General features: G+C 43.5%; 1 protein-coding gene across 3 annotated transcripts in view; it reads left to right on the top strand.

Annotated features, from left to right (window-relative positions):
• Positions 1 to 548: 548 nt before the first annotated feature.
• Positions 549 to 17,772, top strand: part of FAM124A (family with sequence similarity 124 member A) — a 41,316-nt gene continuing 24,092 nt past the window's right edge. For 2 of the 3 annotated variants that reach the window (XM_068674140.1, XM_068674130.1), the window contains exons 1-2: positions 549 to 1,093; positions 10,319 to 10,350. In XM_068674140.1, the coding sequence (XP_068530241.1) occupies positions 1,014 to 1,093; positions 10,319 to 10,350 (112 nt within the window). In that variant the 5' untranslated portion in view covers positions 549 to 1,013. The remainder of the gene's footprint in view (positions 1,094 to 10,318; positions 10,351 to 17,772) is intronic. The other variant, XM_068674119.1, reaches the window with a different exon arrangement.

Genomic DNA, 17,772 nt, shown 5'->3' with positions numbered 1-17,772 from the left:
AATGCTGCTTTTGATTTGAGCTACTGTATGGTTATACACAGTTTACGGTGCCACTGGCAATCATGGACATGTCTTAAAAGAAAGGACACCAATGCTGTACAATGTAGACGTAGCCAAACAAGTACTAGTGAAAACTAAAGCAGTTTAGCTTGTCTTACTCCTGGCTTGTGTGATGTATTTCTACCTTCTGGTCCTGTCAAGTATTCTTTTGATTTTGAGATTTTGACCATTTTTCCTTCTTTCCTGGAAGGCAATGGAACAAAAGTATAAAAAACAGGCAAACCAACAAACAAAAAACCCCCTGACTTTTAACTTTTGATCACGTTGTGCAAATAGCTACCTCCAGCAGCTGGCAGAAATTAGACGGTTGCTTGAGATTTTTGAAGAGAAAATTCCCATTCATCAAAGCCGACATTTTCCACAGCACATCAGTGGGAGAAGTTCCTCAGTTCTGGGGCAGATTTATTTTGTAATTATCATACGGTATCTAGATTTCAGGGGGCACAGGAAGGCGGATTCTGACGTTGTGTGAGGCTGATGTGGTGGAGACACAAGCAGGGAGGGGGCAAAGAGGCCGCAGCCAGGCTCTGTTCAGGGGTGCCCAGCGCCAGGCCAGGGGCAGTGGGCACCAAGGGGCAGGCAGGAGGCTCCCTCTGAGCACCAGGCAGCACTTCTGTGCTGGGCGGGCGGCTGAGCACTGGCCCAGGCTGCCCAGAGAGGCTGGGGGGGCTCCCCCTGGGCGATTACCACAGGGTGCCTGCCCTGGGCACCCTGCTGGGGGTCACTTCCCAAGCGCCGTCAGGCCGCAGGGCTCAACCCACAACTGCGAGGCCGCCCCCGGGAGCCCCCCATAGCGGCAGGAGGCCGGGCTGCGTGCAGGGGGGGGCCGGGGAGGGAAAGGCTCGGCCCCGACCCCCGTGCAGGGGCGGTGCGGAGCCTGCCGCCGCCGCCTCCCTCCCGCAGCGGAGCGGTGAGGAGCGGAGCGGCATGGACGGAGCCGCGGCGCCGCCGCCATGGAGCAGCAGCAGCAGCAGCAGCAGCAGGAGCCCGGCGGCGAGGAGGACTGCGGGGACTCGGGAGCCGAGACGGGAGGGTGAGCGGGGGAGGGCTGGCAGGGACGGGGTTGGGAAGGGAAGGAAGCGGGGAGAGGCTCGGGGGGGGGCAGAGAGAGTGTGTGCCCGTCCCTCTGTCCTTCAGCCCCACCGCCCGGGGGGGGGGGGGATGCTCCGGGGGTCCATTTCTCCTGGCTGGGAAAGCCCTCGGTCACCCCAACCTCCTTGGGGTGATTGGGAAAAAGCTTTCCCATCCTCATCATCCTCGTTGTGCACCTTGGGGGAAGGTAACAAAGCTGCGGGCAGGGCCCGGGGGTGACTTGTTGAGGGCTTGGTGCTGCCCCAGCCTGGGGTAGTTCACGTTGAGGATGGGCTTCGATTTGTGGGTGCCCCAGATTTGGGGTTAGTGTTGTCGCGTTGCTCACCATACAAAGTGCCCCCAGCTTGGCCGGTAGGCGTCCGACCTGTAAGTGCCTCGCTAAAGTCAGGCAGTGATGGTTTTACCTGGCTCCGTGCCCCAGCGAGCACTGTTGGCCAGCTGGATGGATGACTCCAGAGAGCAGGGATCACCCATGGGATCCCCTGCTCAGCTCCCACCCTCCCTACTTCCCTCCCTGCTTTCCAGCTACATTTGTCCCAGCTCCTTGGCTGGTGGGTCTCACTTGGTCCCTAGTTTGCACGGGCATGAGGGTGTGCACACCCCCAGGGGTGTATCCTGCTCTCAAAGCGATGCCGGTAAATAACAGCACCCACTGGGGTGCCAGAGCGCTGTGCTGGTGCATGAGGCTGAGAGCATAACAAAACCGTAGAGCTAACTCTTTGCAAAGTGGTGTCAGGTGCACGGCACCCAAACTGAAGTTGCAGTGCTATAAATTAAAAAAACAAACAAACAAACAAACAAACAAAGCAGGCATGAAATACGACTATCTTTCATTTACCAACTATTAATTCAAATTACTTCTTTTTTTTTTTTAACTCTTCTGTGCTCTGAGAAGCTGAGGGCTTTCTCCATCACCTTACATAGTTGTAGTATTGCAGACACACCTGGCGGTGAAAGTTTTAAAATGTTTCATGGGACGGAAAAAAATCTGTGTCTTCTTTCTAGCTCTTGGGATAACATCTTTAGGGGATGTGGGTGAAAGGAAGACTAACTAATCACTGAATTCATGGCTGGTTCAAAGCTCAAAACATCCTCGATGGGTCAAGTCACTCTCAATTTGCTGTGCTTACCCAGAATAGAGAAATCTGCATTTCCTTGGGAGGGATGCGGGGAAGGATTTGCCCCAGCTGGTGATGTTAGCCTTCAGATCTCAGTGATGAGCACGACAGCCCCTTACGTCTGGTGTTGGTGAGGTGTTAAGGCTGAGGATTTTACAAAGTGTCCCTGTCACCGGCCCGACACTGGAAGGTGAAGCTTAGCAGAAGAGTCTGAGGAACTTTAACGAGGGCATATGGCAATTGATAACCACAGGAGTTTATTTGGAAAAGCAATAGGTCTCTGCCTTTCGATTATTATTTTTAGCTCTGGTTAGCAGCTATTTGGTCTGATAAACACGTTGCGTATGTCTCTTTCACAATGTTTATATTTCAGTTTTCTCACCAAGCCAACTGCTCACAGCACTTGCCTTTTCTTCTTACCAGCCGATCTGCTTTTTGCCTTGTCTCAGCCCCATCCTAGACGTTGCTGAGTTGAGCTGTTTGCCTCTTTCTCTAATAATTCAACGGTTAAAAAAGAAAGAAAGAAAGAACTATTTGGAAGTTCAGCCACCATCCTGTGAAAGTATAAGGACAGACAAGTGTCAAAGTGATTCAGTAAGAGGTTTACATCGGGTGCTCCCTTTCTGTCACTCAGGGAACAATAGCATGCAGTGCCTGCAGTAAAGCCAGGCGCTGCGAGCCGCTGTCATCCCGATAACTGCACGTAACAGCGTGTGGAGTATGTGCCATGGAAGCTGTTTGTAACAACCAGCCAGCCTCGTACATCAAGTACCCCGTCTGCTTCTTACGGTTTTGCTGCAGCGCCCACCTGCAAGTGCAGGCGAAGGTCTGTGCTCCAGGAAAGCTCGGTTACAGTTTTAAGCCTTCATTTTCCTAATCTGCTGGAAAACATCTTCCTCGTACTGCATTTGCCTCGGTAAATAGGGTTGGCAAAGAGCTGCAGAACAAAAACAGTGTATTTTAAGTGACTGAATCCAATCAGAATGGATTGAGCTGTTGTTGTCAAGTACCTAAATAGAGTGAGTAGAACGTATAAGCCAATTAGTTTATATTGGCTGTTTATTAATGAGATTTGAAAGAGTTTGACCATGCTGGGTCTAAGAGACATTGCCTGTACTATGTGTGTCTTCTTGGGGAATGTATCTTTGAGCTTTCTTGTGTAAAACCCTTATTTCATCTGCTACTGAAATCTTTTAGCCCACAAGTATGGGAGACTGAGAGTTTTCTGCTCTAACATTTTTTGTAGTGTTTTGGTACTATAAAACCAGAAATTTTAGGAAGAAAATGGTCTTTTGGGGAGGGGAGGTGGACATTGATTAGAAAGCCAACACAGTGGAAGACAAGTAGAAGAAATTATTTAAAAGGAGGAAAATTACTTATGTTTAAAACTGTAGATCAATCATAGCAAAAAGCAAAAAGGCTAGAAAAAAAAATCATACTAAGCTGCTTAAAACGAGTTGTAGAAAAGTGCATTGTTGAATTTCCTTGGTTTTACAAGCCACGCAAATGCTGTTATTTCACTATCCTTACTCAGAATAGCAGAGCTAAGTTTGGGGGGCGTCTGAAACACCCAAAGTGGCAAACTAAAACAAATGTAGAAGTTGTTGGGCACACCGAATTGAAGCAATGAGACAGGTTCTTGCTGTCACTGATGCCAGTGGAGAAGCATTGGTTGAATTCATTGAAGACTGATATCCAGAGGGAAGCATAATGAATGTAGAAAAGTGGTAGTTTCTCAGACCTAAAGTCTTAAATTTTTGATTCCTAGATTTTTGTTAGGCCCAGTTAGCTGTATTTGAGGATTGCTTCTATAGGAATTCTTCCTCCTTTTTATTAATAGTATGTGCCTTAACTGAACATAACAGTTCAGTGAGATAGCTGTCATTAATGATGATTTCACTATTTGTGACAATTCCCAGCAGAACTGCACATGTTCCCTTAGACATCTCTAAGAGACGATGCCTTAAGAGGTTCACACTCTAATCATTAGCTTGCTAACAGTGTCAAACTTTGCCTAAGCCCTTCATTTTTTGCCTTCCTCACTTAAAAGTCATTTAAAGTTTTGACAAGTTATAACTTTCAACTTAAATGACTTGAATTTGCAATTTGAGCCTTTCCTCATGTACTTCAAAAATTTTATTCATCTTTTTTTTGAGCAACTGAAGACTTGAAATCTTCCCTTCTCAATACACAGAAGTATTGAAGTAGAAGGGTGGTTTTTTTCTGTATAAGTTAAAAACCTCAATATTAACATTTTATTAATGATGCAAACCATATCCACTAGTAGTTCAATGCTGAGTATTTGATGAATTCTAGGAAGAAGGAAAACTATATATTTTTTGGTAGCAGTAAACTGCCAAGGAAAGTTCAAAGGTGTATGGAGAAATCCCTTTCAAAACAGAGAAACAAAAAATTGCATAGGGTTAGGACACTGTATCACACAGCAACTATTTTTAATGTGTATTTAGCAAAATCCACTACTATTTAGTTGTAGTTATTATGTGGGGGATTTAATCCGTCCTTTTTGTCTCCTCCCTGTGGCTATCTTCCCCAAATTAATTTCTACAAAGATTGTCAAAACTTCTTGGTTGTGCTATACACATTCATTATTTTTCCTTGTGGCTCTGTCCTTAGCTGCATGCGTGACCCTGGCTAAGTCACAAACTCTTTGAGCCTCCTTTTACTTATCTGTTAAGCAGATAAAAACTCCTTTTCTTGTTTGTTGCAATTCTGTAACCTGTGTGAGACTCAGAAAATACAGTTGTTAATGGGACACAGGACAGCTTTTTAAAAAAGAGGGTGTACCCCACTTACAAGTATTAAGAATATTGTAGTACACATCTCCTCAGTCAGATTGGGCTGCTTAGATTATGAAATGAGTAGACGAGCCATTTGTCTGGGGTGAGGAGATGTTGTTTCCATGTCATTGTCATATGCTTCTAGCTTAAAGGGTTCCAACACTTATGACTTTGTCATCTGTGTGGTAGTCCTGCAGTATGACAAGTCATCGCTTGTCACAGATTTCATTCATTTATGCGAAACTCTCAGGAATACAAATCACTGAAGCTGAAACCTATTTTGAGGTTGTTATTTTTATTTTTTTTTTAACCTTGGGGCTTTTTTCATTTTTCCCTTTTTTTTTTTCCTTGAAACTTTCACTTCCTAGATATACGTCATTCTAGACACCTCAAGCTATACAATTTATCTATGATTTGTCGTTCAAACAACATAAAGTTGATTTTTTTGGTCATGAATTGGGACTGAGGAGCCCTTTCTGATCAGATTTGACCATTGGAGTGAAGCTGTTTCATTGAACCTTTGGGTAGGCAGACCTACTGGTGTGTTGCACTAGGGCTGGGCGCTGAAAGCAAGATTGAAACAGACTGTAAATCCCTTTTGACTGATAACCACGATGGTTAGGTCTCAGCAGGAATGAGCTTTCTGTCAGCTGTTTGTGGCTGAGAGGAACAGGACCCCAGGAGGGGACGCTACATGGAGGCAGGTGTGTGCTATCAGCATCCTGGTGCATCCACCCCCCTGGGAGCACGGTGTGGTGAATGGGGTGCCAAGGCGGAGGTGCTAACCAAAACACCACGGTCCCACCTCATCAGGTGCCTTGTGGAAGGTCAGAAGCAACACTTCATCCTGATACAACAACAATGGGGATGACAGTAGTGATGTCTGCGATGTTCAGCCTCAAATCTAGGTATGGGGAATAAGCTCTTGAGTGTGGTGGTGACAGCTGGGCTGTGGGAATCCATCCTCCGACTTCATCACTCTGCTGGGAATCCAGAGCAAGGTGTTTTGAGATGAGCTTTCCCTGAGTTATTTCGTTGCAGTTGTCTTGATTACACAAGTAGAAGTACAGCGAAGGTAATGGGTTTGTGTCGGATTGATATTAGTGAAGCAGATTGCAATCTGACCCACAGGAATTCGGTGAGAAGAAGCCCAAGGCAGAGCTACAAACCTAAATCTGTCTCACACGTTGTGCTCTAACTGCTCTAAAATCCTCCTGTGTGCCCTGTGGAGGGCTTTCTGGGGGAGGGAAGGCAAAGAAGCTGCTCAATACAGCTCTTATATGAAACAGTGAAATATGAAACAACTGTAGGCAGAGAAGACAGGGGAAAATGTGAGTACATCAGGTACAATACCACTGGTCCTAAGCAAGCTAAGGGAGTAGACAACAGAAGAGCTAGTAACCTATACATAGTAGTGACTTTTTGTGGAGGACTTAATGTTGTTTCTTGCCAGGCTGTTTTTGGAAGGAAGCGGTTTTAATGGTACAGGTGCAGATTGTTTCACCTCAGTTGGCCTCAGTCCCACATAGTTATCCTGATCACATTTATTACCCTAGATGTCACCGATGTGGCACTGCTAATGAGATGCTGCGCCACGGCTGATCATCAGACCCTAGTAACCCAAGCAGAGGGAGATGCTGAAGTACCTGGGTTGTTTTTGTGATTCAGAGACCTCACACAGCAGTGCTTCTTCCATAAAGAGATGGGTTTAGGGTGTCTTTATGTATTGTACTCAGAAATTGCAAGTTGTGCTAGCAGCTACTCGTATCGAGTGAGCTGTTTCCCCCTCTTGGGTATTTTGAGGCTCTGTATTAATCATCATCAATGAATAATGCAGGCTGATCTCAGAGGACTGCTCAGGATCCTTTGTGCTTGTGATTGACTAAGGCTCTCCGATAATGCACCGTCCTGATCCTGCAACAGCTCTAGTGGGAATCTAGGTCCCACATTTATCTCAAGCTTCTGCATTCCTGCTTTAATGCCTCTTGACATGCTCACAGCTCCTCTTTGCTGGTGGGCTGACCGTTAAAGCACAAATTCCTTGCCCTAATTTCCAGTACCTCCCACTGCTCCGATACCCCTTATGATCGTTTTTTTCTCTCATTATGCGCCCATAAAGGGAACAGCCCCCCATTTGTTCAGTTTCTCTCCTGAACGTCTCTTTCCTTTTATCTGTACTGTAATATCTGTCGGTAGCACGGAGGAAATTGCTGGCTGGAAAACCAAGTAATTGGCTGGGAGCCTCTGAGCAGCATGGCCCCAGTCTTTCACCATTAGAGCCAGAGAGTCCTGAATTATCCTAATGGGAGAATCGTCTCCCAGGGGAACTGATAGGAGCTGATGCTCAGGATGTTTAAAACAGGGATGGAAAGAATGGGAGGAAACAAACTTGCTTGATGTCAAGAGTCTACATAACCCAGGAGTTGTTTATTTCTGTACTTAGTTTAGAATTCAGTATCCTGCAAGGATGACTATAAGGAAAAACATCCTTTTTTTTTTTTCTCCTACTTTGTAAACCACTTACCATTGCACGCCATGAATCTGCATGGTTTGTGCTAACGTGCTGAAAATATTAAGGATTTTCCTAATTGTCATTTTTGTTCTTAAGGACTAGTAGATTCAAGACGAAAGAAGTTCAATGGAAGGAGTCAGAAGAAGGACAAGAGGTGATGCAGGTTGGCACTCAGAGTACACAGAGAGGCTCATATTCATCCCATTTGGTTTTAGGTATTTAGCCAAAGGTCTTACAATAGCAGTGTGGTTTCTGTAGGCTTCATCTCTAAACAACAGCAAGGGAGAGACACACTTCAGACCTCTCCTTATCCTTATAGACAGAGCTCAGGGAGAGTGCAGTCCTTATTTCAGCATCTGAGGTTAACGTAAGCCTTTAAGCTTAATTATCCTTTTTTTTTTTTTTATTTTAATTCTGTGTATGTCAGTTATGCAACAAACATGAATTAAATATTAATTTGAACCATATTAGAATTACAAAAAAAACAACAAACAATAGATTTCTAAAGCCTATTAAAATGCGTCTGTGCAATTAGTCTCTGAGCACGCTGTTGTCTCCTCCCTTTACACTCCCCATCATTTTATTTTTCTTCTTGTCTCATTTTTCATGCCCCGCCTGTATGCCGAGTGACACTTCCTTGGTTCAGGACTCATTAATTCTCCATGCCCTGTAATATGCCTGCAGCCCTCTGGGATAATAAAATAACAGTGTGGAGTAATAGAAAGCTGCTTCTATTTGCAGTAAGCAAAAGACGAAACGTTGCCTCGCTCCTATCTGAAGCACAAGCAATGCAGACCCGTTGGAATTAGCTGCCAACTGCTGAACACAGATACAGGCAAGGAAAGCCCGGGGCTGTTTTCAAACAGAAGTGCAGACCAAATGAATCCTTGCTTGGGATGCTTGGAGGCAGCTGGGTGTGTATTGCTTGCCTCTGGGCTTGTGAAGAGTGGCTTGCTACACAGTTTTAACACCCTTACAAATATGCGTGGTGCCAAAGGATACCCACACGACTCTTGCTGAACATACCCTGCAGCTTTATGCCCCCATACAGCACCAGCCCCTGGGATTGCCTACCCCAGAGCCTGCTCAGGGCTGGGCTGGTGGTGTGAAGATGGCCCAGAAGAAGAGAGAAGAAGAACATCTCCCTCTGCCCATGCCATCGCTACCTCTACCTTTCCCTGCTACACAAGTGTCCTGGGGAAGTCTGGCTGAGGGGGGGAACATTTTATTCGTGGAGGAGGTGTTGTGTAGCAGGCACATACAGGTATTGTAAGAAATTCAGGTGGTGTCACCTTTCAGTGGTCCAGCAGGATGGGCAAAAAGAGATGGGGGTTGTTCCTCGTGCTCTTCCTCACCTAAAGAAGCAGTCCAGGACACCAAGTGCTAAGCACTGGAGTATGAAATATGGGGATGACTGTCATTGCTTTGTTTCCTCTGCAGAGGAAAAGTTCGTATCAGAACCTAAAGCATCCACTCTAGTTGTTGAGGGTGATAGCCTTTATTCCCTTGGATGCTTGAGATCGTAGAGTATCAAGGTATCCTGAGAATATGCTTAGATGCTCTCTCTTTCCAGACAAATATCTTAGGAGTCAAGGCTCACAGATTTTTTTGATTTAAAGAAATCCTGCACACTTGTTGGAATTGTTTATATAATACGATATAATAATAATAGGTTTGGAACCAAGAACTGTGTTGTGGCTCCGTGAACAGCTTGCCTGTTGTGTTCAGGGCACTGCAGGGCATATATGCAAGAGGTTGAAAGTGGCAGAGGGCTCTGGTGTGTGGGGTCTGTTTGGGGGAATCAGAGAAAAAGGAGCTGGGGGGTCTGTGAATGACCCAAATCAAGCACTCAGAAGTCATACACAGGGCCTCAGAAATGGAAATGAATTAAAAATAAATAAAGTATATTTTATTTTGGCATTGTTTTACTTAAGTGTTTCTGAATCTTTAGGACATGAACGGGCCACGTTTATGAGTTTTAATCAGCCCTAACAGGGCTTTCAGAAGTTTGGGGTTATGTGCAACTGCAAAATTAACTGCAGTAGTGCTCAAAACTCCTCAGCTCTCATAGATAACCCAATATGAGCTGAAGTAGAAGCTCTAGCCCGTGTTTTTGCTGAGAGATGTCTTGAAGAGGAAAATGATTTTCTAAAACAAACAAACAAACAAGCAAAAAACACTTTGTAATCTAAATGTTTACCTTTCAGTCCTCTCTTTTGGGGCCTTTCCTGCCACTTCTGTCCAAAGAACAATAAAAATTTTGTGAATAGAGTTCTCTTAAAATAAAATAAATTAAAAAAGACATCTGCAAAACAGCTTTTAGATGATGTAAGACAAGAAAGAAGAGGAACAAGGTCAAAATCTAGTCGACTTCTGCTCCTAATCTTTGTCTGAAGCGGCCTTTTTCTTTTCTTATAGAGAGCCTCTGAGCTTTATTTTTATGCCTGAAGTGAGGCAGCATTACCAGCCACTGTCATCCCTAGGAAGAAAACCCTCATTGCTTTACTTAGCCTACATAAATGTTTTCAAAATTTGCACAAGATGCCAGTTTTTCTGAGGCCACGTTCAAAACTCGTTCCAGTTATTGCCTTCCTCAACATTAAATAAATAAATAAATAAGCATACTAAATGGACTTTAATTTACTATGCAGTGTGAATTAGTTTTGGTACCTTTTTTTGTTATCTCTGTTAGATGTAATACGGTAGAGCCCCATTTAACTGAAGTCTTTGTCTTGCAGGTCTGAGTACAGCCGCATGTCCTCTACCAGCAGTGAGTATAACTTTGAGTCTTTTTGGAAACAAAATCTCATCTTCCTGTTTTCCTGACTGTTTCTGTTTATTAACGTCAACCCAATGTTATGATGGAGCTCACACTGACACAATAAAGCCCTCGTTCCTTCTCTTCTTGGATCTATGTCTAGAAGCAGCATATAAATTAAACTGATTGGAGATTCGTGACCGAAATACAAGCCATGTGTAAAATCATAAATATTAGAGGTCATATGAATGCAAGGCAAAACGAGAACAAAATCTGTAAATACGGCTTGGCCAATGTGCATGGGTCCTGCAACCAAATGAATCTGTAATGATGAATGTCATTAGAGCTGGGGCATGTGGAAATAATTGAATGCTTATTGTGCGCTGATGCCAAGGACGCAATTGAGAACAAATCCAATGAAGCTTTTTGTTGATTTCCAAGGCGATAGATGCTCTAGCGAGTGTCGCAGTCTTTCTGTTTATGCTAGCTGAATTTCAGGTTATCCTACTGATAAAAGATGAATCGTAGTATCTGGATTAGTTTTCTTTCCCACCAAAGCAAAATGGCATTTTTTAAAGCAATTTCAAGTAGTGAATTTTCAGTCCTCTATCTACCCATTCTTAGTTGTAGGACATCCTGTATCTACAGCGCTCATCAAAGGGCAAGAGGATGCCTTTCCCTGGTACACACACAGTCTAGAGTATTATTTATGCCAAGTAAGCAGATCAAGAATTCATAGATGAGTAATTGCATTTTATAATCCGGATCTTTAAGCACCATGAAAATCAGAGGGGAAGAAAGCTGTCGGTTTTTCTTCATTCACACACTCTCCATGCATGGAGAGTGTTATTTTCTGTCTCCCATGGTCTTCAGTGGAGAGCTTTTATTGATTTCAGCGAGAGCTGGATCAGACAGTATTCGTAATGTCTGGCTCCTGAGCTGATGTGACTAGCAGGGAGCTTGCTGACTTTTCTCCATCTGCTCTGTGTGTGTGCACACAACTGAGAAAAAGAGAATTCAGCTCAGCTTTTTCCTAAACTTTGTTGTTTAAATACACTGCTGGCTTCCCACTGGCAGGCATAGTTCTTGAAATGATTGGAAGGCAAAATCCAGCCGATTGACTTTTTCCACAAATAGTAAATGTGTATTGAATTTGACTGGTTACCCCAGGTGTGTGCTTTTCCCCTCACATCACAGTTTTGGGTGATGGTTTGGGTTTGCCTCTTAAGCATGCTTATTTGGCAAGTAAGTTCAGAAGGCAAGGCACAAGTAGGCAAAATATTTCTCATTAGGTTTTGATCTGTTAACAACTTGGTGTGTCTGCCACATATTTTAAAAACAAAGGTAACGTTAATTTTCTAAGTCTTCATTTTTACTAAATTAGCTGTTTGCACAAGTAATGTTCAGTCGTATGGCAGCTATAGTTTGTCACGCTGTGTGGTCACCTTGCTGTCTTGCTGACCAAGGCTATACAATCCCCACAATATGTGGGGATTACAGTTGTATTTCAACACTGGTAATTTGTCAGAACAAGGATGTATTATCATCCCAGCACAGACACAAAAGTTCAGGAGACAGGACTGTCTCTCTCTTTCTCTTTTCTGCTTCCAAGGCAAATTATATTGATGCAGCTTCACAAGTAGCAGTATTTAGCTTTCCATTTCGTGTGGGATTTTTGTGGTCGGTGTGGTCAGACAGTGTGAGAGCAGCAGTAACATTGATGTAAAAGAAGTTAGGTGGAAGATAAATGTTTTTGTTTTGGAGGCTGGCAGTTGGGGGTGCATCATGCGTTTGAAGAAAAGATTATTGTGCAAGAGAGATTAGAAAAAAAAACACAACAAGTATGATATGAACATTTATTTGGGGAAGAGATTCAGGAAGTGGTGTCACTTGTACAGAAAACAGTCTGGTCAATGGTGGTATTAGGACTTAACGCAGTATAAAGTAAACTCTCATAAATTAAAAAGCAGTGTCTCCATTATCTACAGCTGCTTCACCTGAAGCTCCTGTGCTAATGAAATGGAACTTATCTGAACCAGAAGCATCAGTGGCTCATTTGGTTTTTGCAAGAGGTCTTATCCTCTGGTGCCAATGAGGCTCCCATTTCAGCATTTACTAAGTGAATATTTCTGTATCATGAAGTTATGGATAAACTCAATTGGACAAAGGTTTGCTACAGACATGCCAAAGAAGACGGTGGGAAGGATTTGATGGGTGAATTAACCAAAGCTGCCTGTATTGCTTGCTGTGATAGGAGCAGCTGAGCAAAGTGCAGGACCTTGCACCAGTGCAGAGGCACACGGGAACCCTTGACTTGTGGCAAGAGGCACCACCCATGTCAAGGGAAATCTCAACAGCTGCTTTGTGGCAATGGAAAGATCAGTCTGTGCACGCTTTATTTCCAGGACTTCTTTTCCCTAGGGAGACGTTCACCAGCTCAAAGGCTTGTCTGGTGCTTTGGTTGGACCTTTGATCTTAGGCAGCATCCCAGTCCTTTTATTCTTTGTCCCTGTGTGCCAGCTTTGGGTAACCAAAGAATGCTCTTCACCACAGCATCCAGCTAACATTTGGGCAAGATCACTGAAGTTTGCAGAGTGTCTGTGTTCATTTCTGTGCAGAAATGGAGCCTCCCATCTCCTGTGCCAGCTCTGGCTGTTGCTAGGGTGACTGTGGGCCACTTTTCCCTTTCTTACCGAGCAGAGGAAATAGGCCAGGCAAACCTGCCTGATAGATGCTGGGGTTTGAGGCATTACAGCTTTGAAAGGTTCAGCAGTGTGGTTTCATGGAAGGTGCGTGCGAAATTAATGTTGGCATTCTTCTTTTCTGAATCCTCCTGTGCATAGCCCACTTCTCCCTTTGTTATTTAGCAGGAGGTGTGCTTCGCCCTAATAGGATGTTTTGCCCGTTGGTGTGCTCTTCATTAATCTAGCAAATGCAATAAGCTGCTTTTTGTTCATATTTTCAATTACCTTTTCAATTACAGTTTTCAATTACCATTAGGGATCCCTGATCATATACGAGAGGCAATTGTGCTAGGCACTTTAAAACACAGAAGAGACCTTTACCCAGAGCTCATAATACAAAAATATAAAGGCTGTCGGCGGTTTATGGATACAGGCAGTTGCAATCACAAAGAAATAATTAATTAGGATCGGTCAGCATAATAAGCAATGGTCTCTGCACATCAGCTCTGCAATTATCTTCAAGCTGCTTTGAGCTGTGCATTTCAGGGATGACTTTCAATCGGGGAGGAGGAGCTGTGATGGAGCCTGCTTACATCCTCCTCTGCACAGTCTTTGCGTTTGTGGAGCTTGGGAAAGACCCAAGCCAGAAGCAAAGATTTCAAAGCAAGATTTTTGTGATTTGAGATGCGAAATATTCCATGCTTAGTCAGATCTGGAGCCCATTTAACCACCTTGTCTTAGAAATAACTGTGAAAATAGGTGTTTTTTAATTTGGTTGGTTGGTTTGTTTATTTCTTTGTTTTACTGCTGACATTTTTCAGCTAAGAAATCAATAGGGAACTGCCTGGATACACTTTTGTACCCTGTCAGCTAAGCCAGTAAATGAACACGAAGCTGGCCCTATGGGATAAGGCACAAGCTCATGGCAGATTGTAGAGCATTCAAGTTAGCAAAACCATGTAGCTACACCATGGTTCATGTCACGCTGCTCGGTGAGGTAAAAGAGGCTTGTCACCCACCTGCTTTGCAGTTGGAAAGCTGGGAAGTCACCTTCCCCTGCTCCTCTGCTTTTACCTTAGCAAGTAGGAAGTAATTCAGCACTTCTGGGTTGTTTTTAGGTGGTTTGTGTTCTTCCACTGTAAACCTAGGGCCAGGGCTATTAAAATTTTATTTCCATGTTGCACATACTTGTAACCCAGGGTTCTAAAAAGTAAGCACAGGACAGTTTTGTTTGGCAGATTTACAAATTTACAACCGTGTGAGTTACCAAGCATGTGTCTTTTTTATTAAGATTTACCTTTAAATTATTTTCTGGTTGTGTTCTCTTCCTATGCTAGTATAAACTCAGGGCTCTGTTCTGGGATTGGATCAACGTTTTGTTGGCATTGCCTGTATCAGCTCACCTGGGCTGTGTTTGGACTCTGTTTTCTCTACAAGTGTCAAGAGTCCTCACCTGTAAAACTGAAATCTTCACTGTTATTCTCGATGCCAGAGGCAGAGAGCAGCCAAGGCTCTTACCCCTGTGCACAAGCTGTGCATTGCAGCACTCTGCCCTAATGAAGGCTTAGGCAGCAGTTTTTACCTCCTGAATGACACTTGCCAGTCCCAATACTTGTTCCTTCTCCTTTTCTGCTTTCATATCAGTGCTTTAAAATGTCACAGAGCCACAACAGATGAGTAACCTTCTCCTTCATTACTCCTTCAGTTTTCTTCACTCCTTGTGAAGAAAAAGAAGCATCGGCACACCCTTTATACTGGGTCTGGTTGTGAGGAACAATCAATCTCTGGCACTCCAGAAAGAGCTTTTTTATGAAAAGAGCCTTGAAACCTCATGTTGGCGCATGTGCCATTAACCCATCCAAGACAACATACCAAAATTGGTGTTCTTTTTCTTTCAGCCTTATTTCCAATCTTACTTAAACACCTCACAACTCTCCTTAAAGGCAATTAGAGTAAGTTAATGGCATGCAGTCAAGTCACAGCGTCCAAACAGGAAAAATAACAGTTGCCCAAAATGAGTGCTGTCCTGAGTTTGAGGTTATCCTTTGCAGTTTCCCAAGGCTGTGCTACCTTTCCTTTCTGACTCTGTGCTCTGCCAGACTGCTTTCATTTTCAGCAGGTCTACTCTGAACCCTGCTGTGAGGTTGCTGCACCCAGGGTCAACATCAGCAGTGGAAATTCAATATTTGAGTGTGTTTTCATCCCGCGGACCCAGCAAAAGCTTCTCAGGTACAGATATTATTCATCAGGGTAGAGCATGGGGAGTCAGTATTGGGCTATCTGTCCTGTCCATGCTCAGAGCTTTTCAATGCACAGTTGTCACACCATTTTCATACTATAGGCATGTAACAATGATACCTTTCTCCTTTGATCCTTCTGTTTTGTCTCTTTTTCTCTGTTTTTCATTCTTTTTTTTTTTTTTTTCTCCCCATGGCTTCTATTTCTTGATATTACCACAGAAGAATCAAAATCTTCCATCTCTATTCAAGTTCTCAGACTGAAACCATTGTTGGAAGGAAATGTGAAGAGAAACAGTATCCCTGTATAGAAAAAAGTGTAATATCCACCCTGAGGACCAGGTCATTTATACAGGAAAGCAAAGTCAGTGTCTTCGGAAGTTCTCCCATTTATAATTCTGAAGAGTTTTTATTACCAAACACTCTAGAGACGGAGGGATCACATCGGTCAAAATGGGCACTAGTGGAGCTTTTGACTAAAGACAATAGATTTAGCAGAGATAACGGGAGCTACAGGAGCCTAAGGATTTATAGCATTACATAGATTTATAGGTATCCTCAACATCAGCACATGGAGAAATGGATTCCTGTTACTCATGCCTCATTTCGAAATCTGGTTGCCTTCACTTAACTATTAAAGGTGGTGGAAACTAATCAAAAGCAGGAGAGGGGTGGGTTTGATTAGGACCATTAAACACCTGCTACAAAGGTAAAAATTAGTAATGTATTTGCCTGCTTTAAGCTCAGTTAGTTCAAACCAGTTCTGTCCCAGGTGCTGCTGGACTGTGTATATTCTCTGTGTGTTTCTTCAACCAGTGTCATTTAGTAAGTGTAAGGATATAACTCTATTCTTTTACTGCAATACGAAGATACACCATAGTATATTGTTTCTTATTTCTACAGAGAACTGAGATGATTTTACAGTGGCTGGCAACAGGCTCTGTTAAATAAAATTGCAAAATCAAATTATGGTGGGTTTGCCAGAATCATGTTATATTCCCAGAAGGTATTATTACAAAAAGAAGATGAATCAAAGTGTAAAGAAAAATGAAAAAGGAAATTGGGCCCAAATCATGTAAAGCTGTCAGCCTGCAGCATCTGCCAATGCTGCAAATTCAGGTGTTTTATGGAGTGCTGAAACCTGAAGTGGCAGCTCCACGGGAAATACAGGGAGTATCTGCTGCATATCTTACCTGGCTTGTGTCATGCTGCTAGAGATAAAGAGCAGCATGCTGCTGCCCACTGCAGCTGTGTGAAGAAGGAAAAAGTCATGCTACGTGCCACCTAGCAGTAGTTGGCTGTGTAAAATGTGTTGGTGTAACTGCTCATCATCAAAGTCCCCTTCCTTTTAAAGGTTGGACTAGATGATCTGGGAGGTCTTTTCCAACCGAAATGATTCTATGCAAGTGCTTGGATATGGGATAGAAAAACGTGGTGCTGAATCATAGAAAGCTGTGGTTGGAAGATTGAAATGGTCTGGTCTAAGCTGGAGATGATCACTGGAGGTGGTTGTCTGACCACCCTCACAGTAAAAACAAACAAACAAACAAACAAAAAAACCCACAACTTTTTCCTATGTTTAAATAGAATTTCCTGTGTTTAACAACACCAGCCACCCCCATAGCCCCACCAACATCACAGTCTTATCTACTCCAATGTTAGGCACTGTTGCTGCTGCACCACAGCCTGGGAGCTGTGCCAGAGCCGCTGATACAGAACTTACATTGCTGTTTGCACTTTTACCTTTCCAGAAGATGAGGTTAGGCACTGTTTCCATATGGAGATAATGCGTTGAGGATGGTCTTACTGTGCGTGGTTATTTAGAAACATAAGTATTAGAGGGGAAATATAAAAACCCTAAAGCCCTTGAAGACACGTGCCCTTAATGACATGATTAAAGATGGCCAGTGGCCAGAAACAGAAGACAGTGAAGAACTGAGGCAGAGTCACATGGAAGAACATGCACAAACATCTGTGTAGCGGTGCTTGAAACCAAATCCTGATTTTTGCATGTCAAGTATGTGCTGTTAACCACAAGCAAGCCCTTCCTCTTGTAAAGGTTGAAGTTCCTCTTTAAACGTCTTTAGTTTGGGGTAACCCATGCTTTGTGTTAAAGCCAGAGTTTTAGTCTTTGGGATCATTTAGCACACACCCAATTGTGTGTCCCGTGATTGAATTGCTTCCTCCTGACTTAGTGTTAGCTTGGGATTTCAGTATTGAAGGGGTGTAAGCTTACCCTAAACAGTTACTGGACCAGAGCTATCAGAACTCTACTTCTGCTACTCCTTATATCACCATTATATATTATTTTCTGACCACATCCAGTTCATTCTTTTTCCTGTCATAGATGCAGCCGATAAAACCTGGACAAATTTTACAGAAAAAAAAAAAAAAAAAGGTATGGATGACAACCTGACATTTTTTCTAGCTCCTGTTTTTAGCGTACATAGCCATAATCAAAACCACATAAGCAAATCTTTCTTCTTTCTCCTTACCAGACATGATTCAGAAGC

Source organism: Anas acuta, chromosome 1, assembly GCF_963932015.1.
Source record: "Anas acuta chromosome 1, bAnaAcu1.1, whole genome shotgun sequence".
NCBI classification, from domain to species: Eukaryota; Metazoa; Chordata; class Aves; order Anseriformes; family Anatidae; genus Anas; species Anas acuta.
This window is presented reverse-complemented; position numbering and strand designations above follow the sequence as displayed.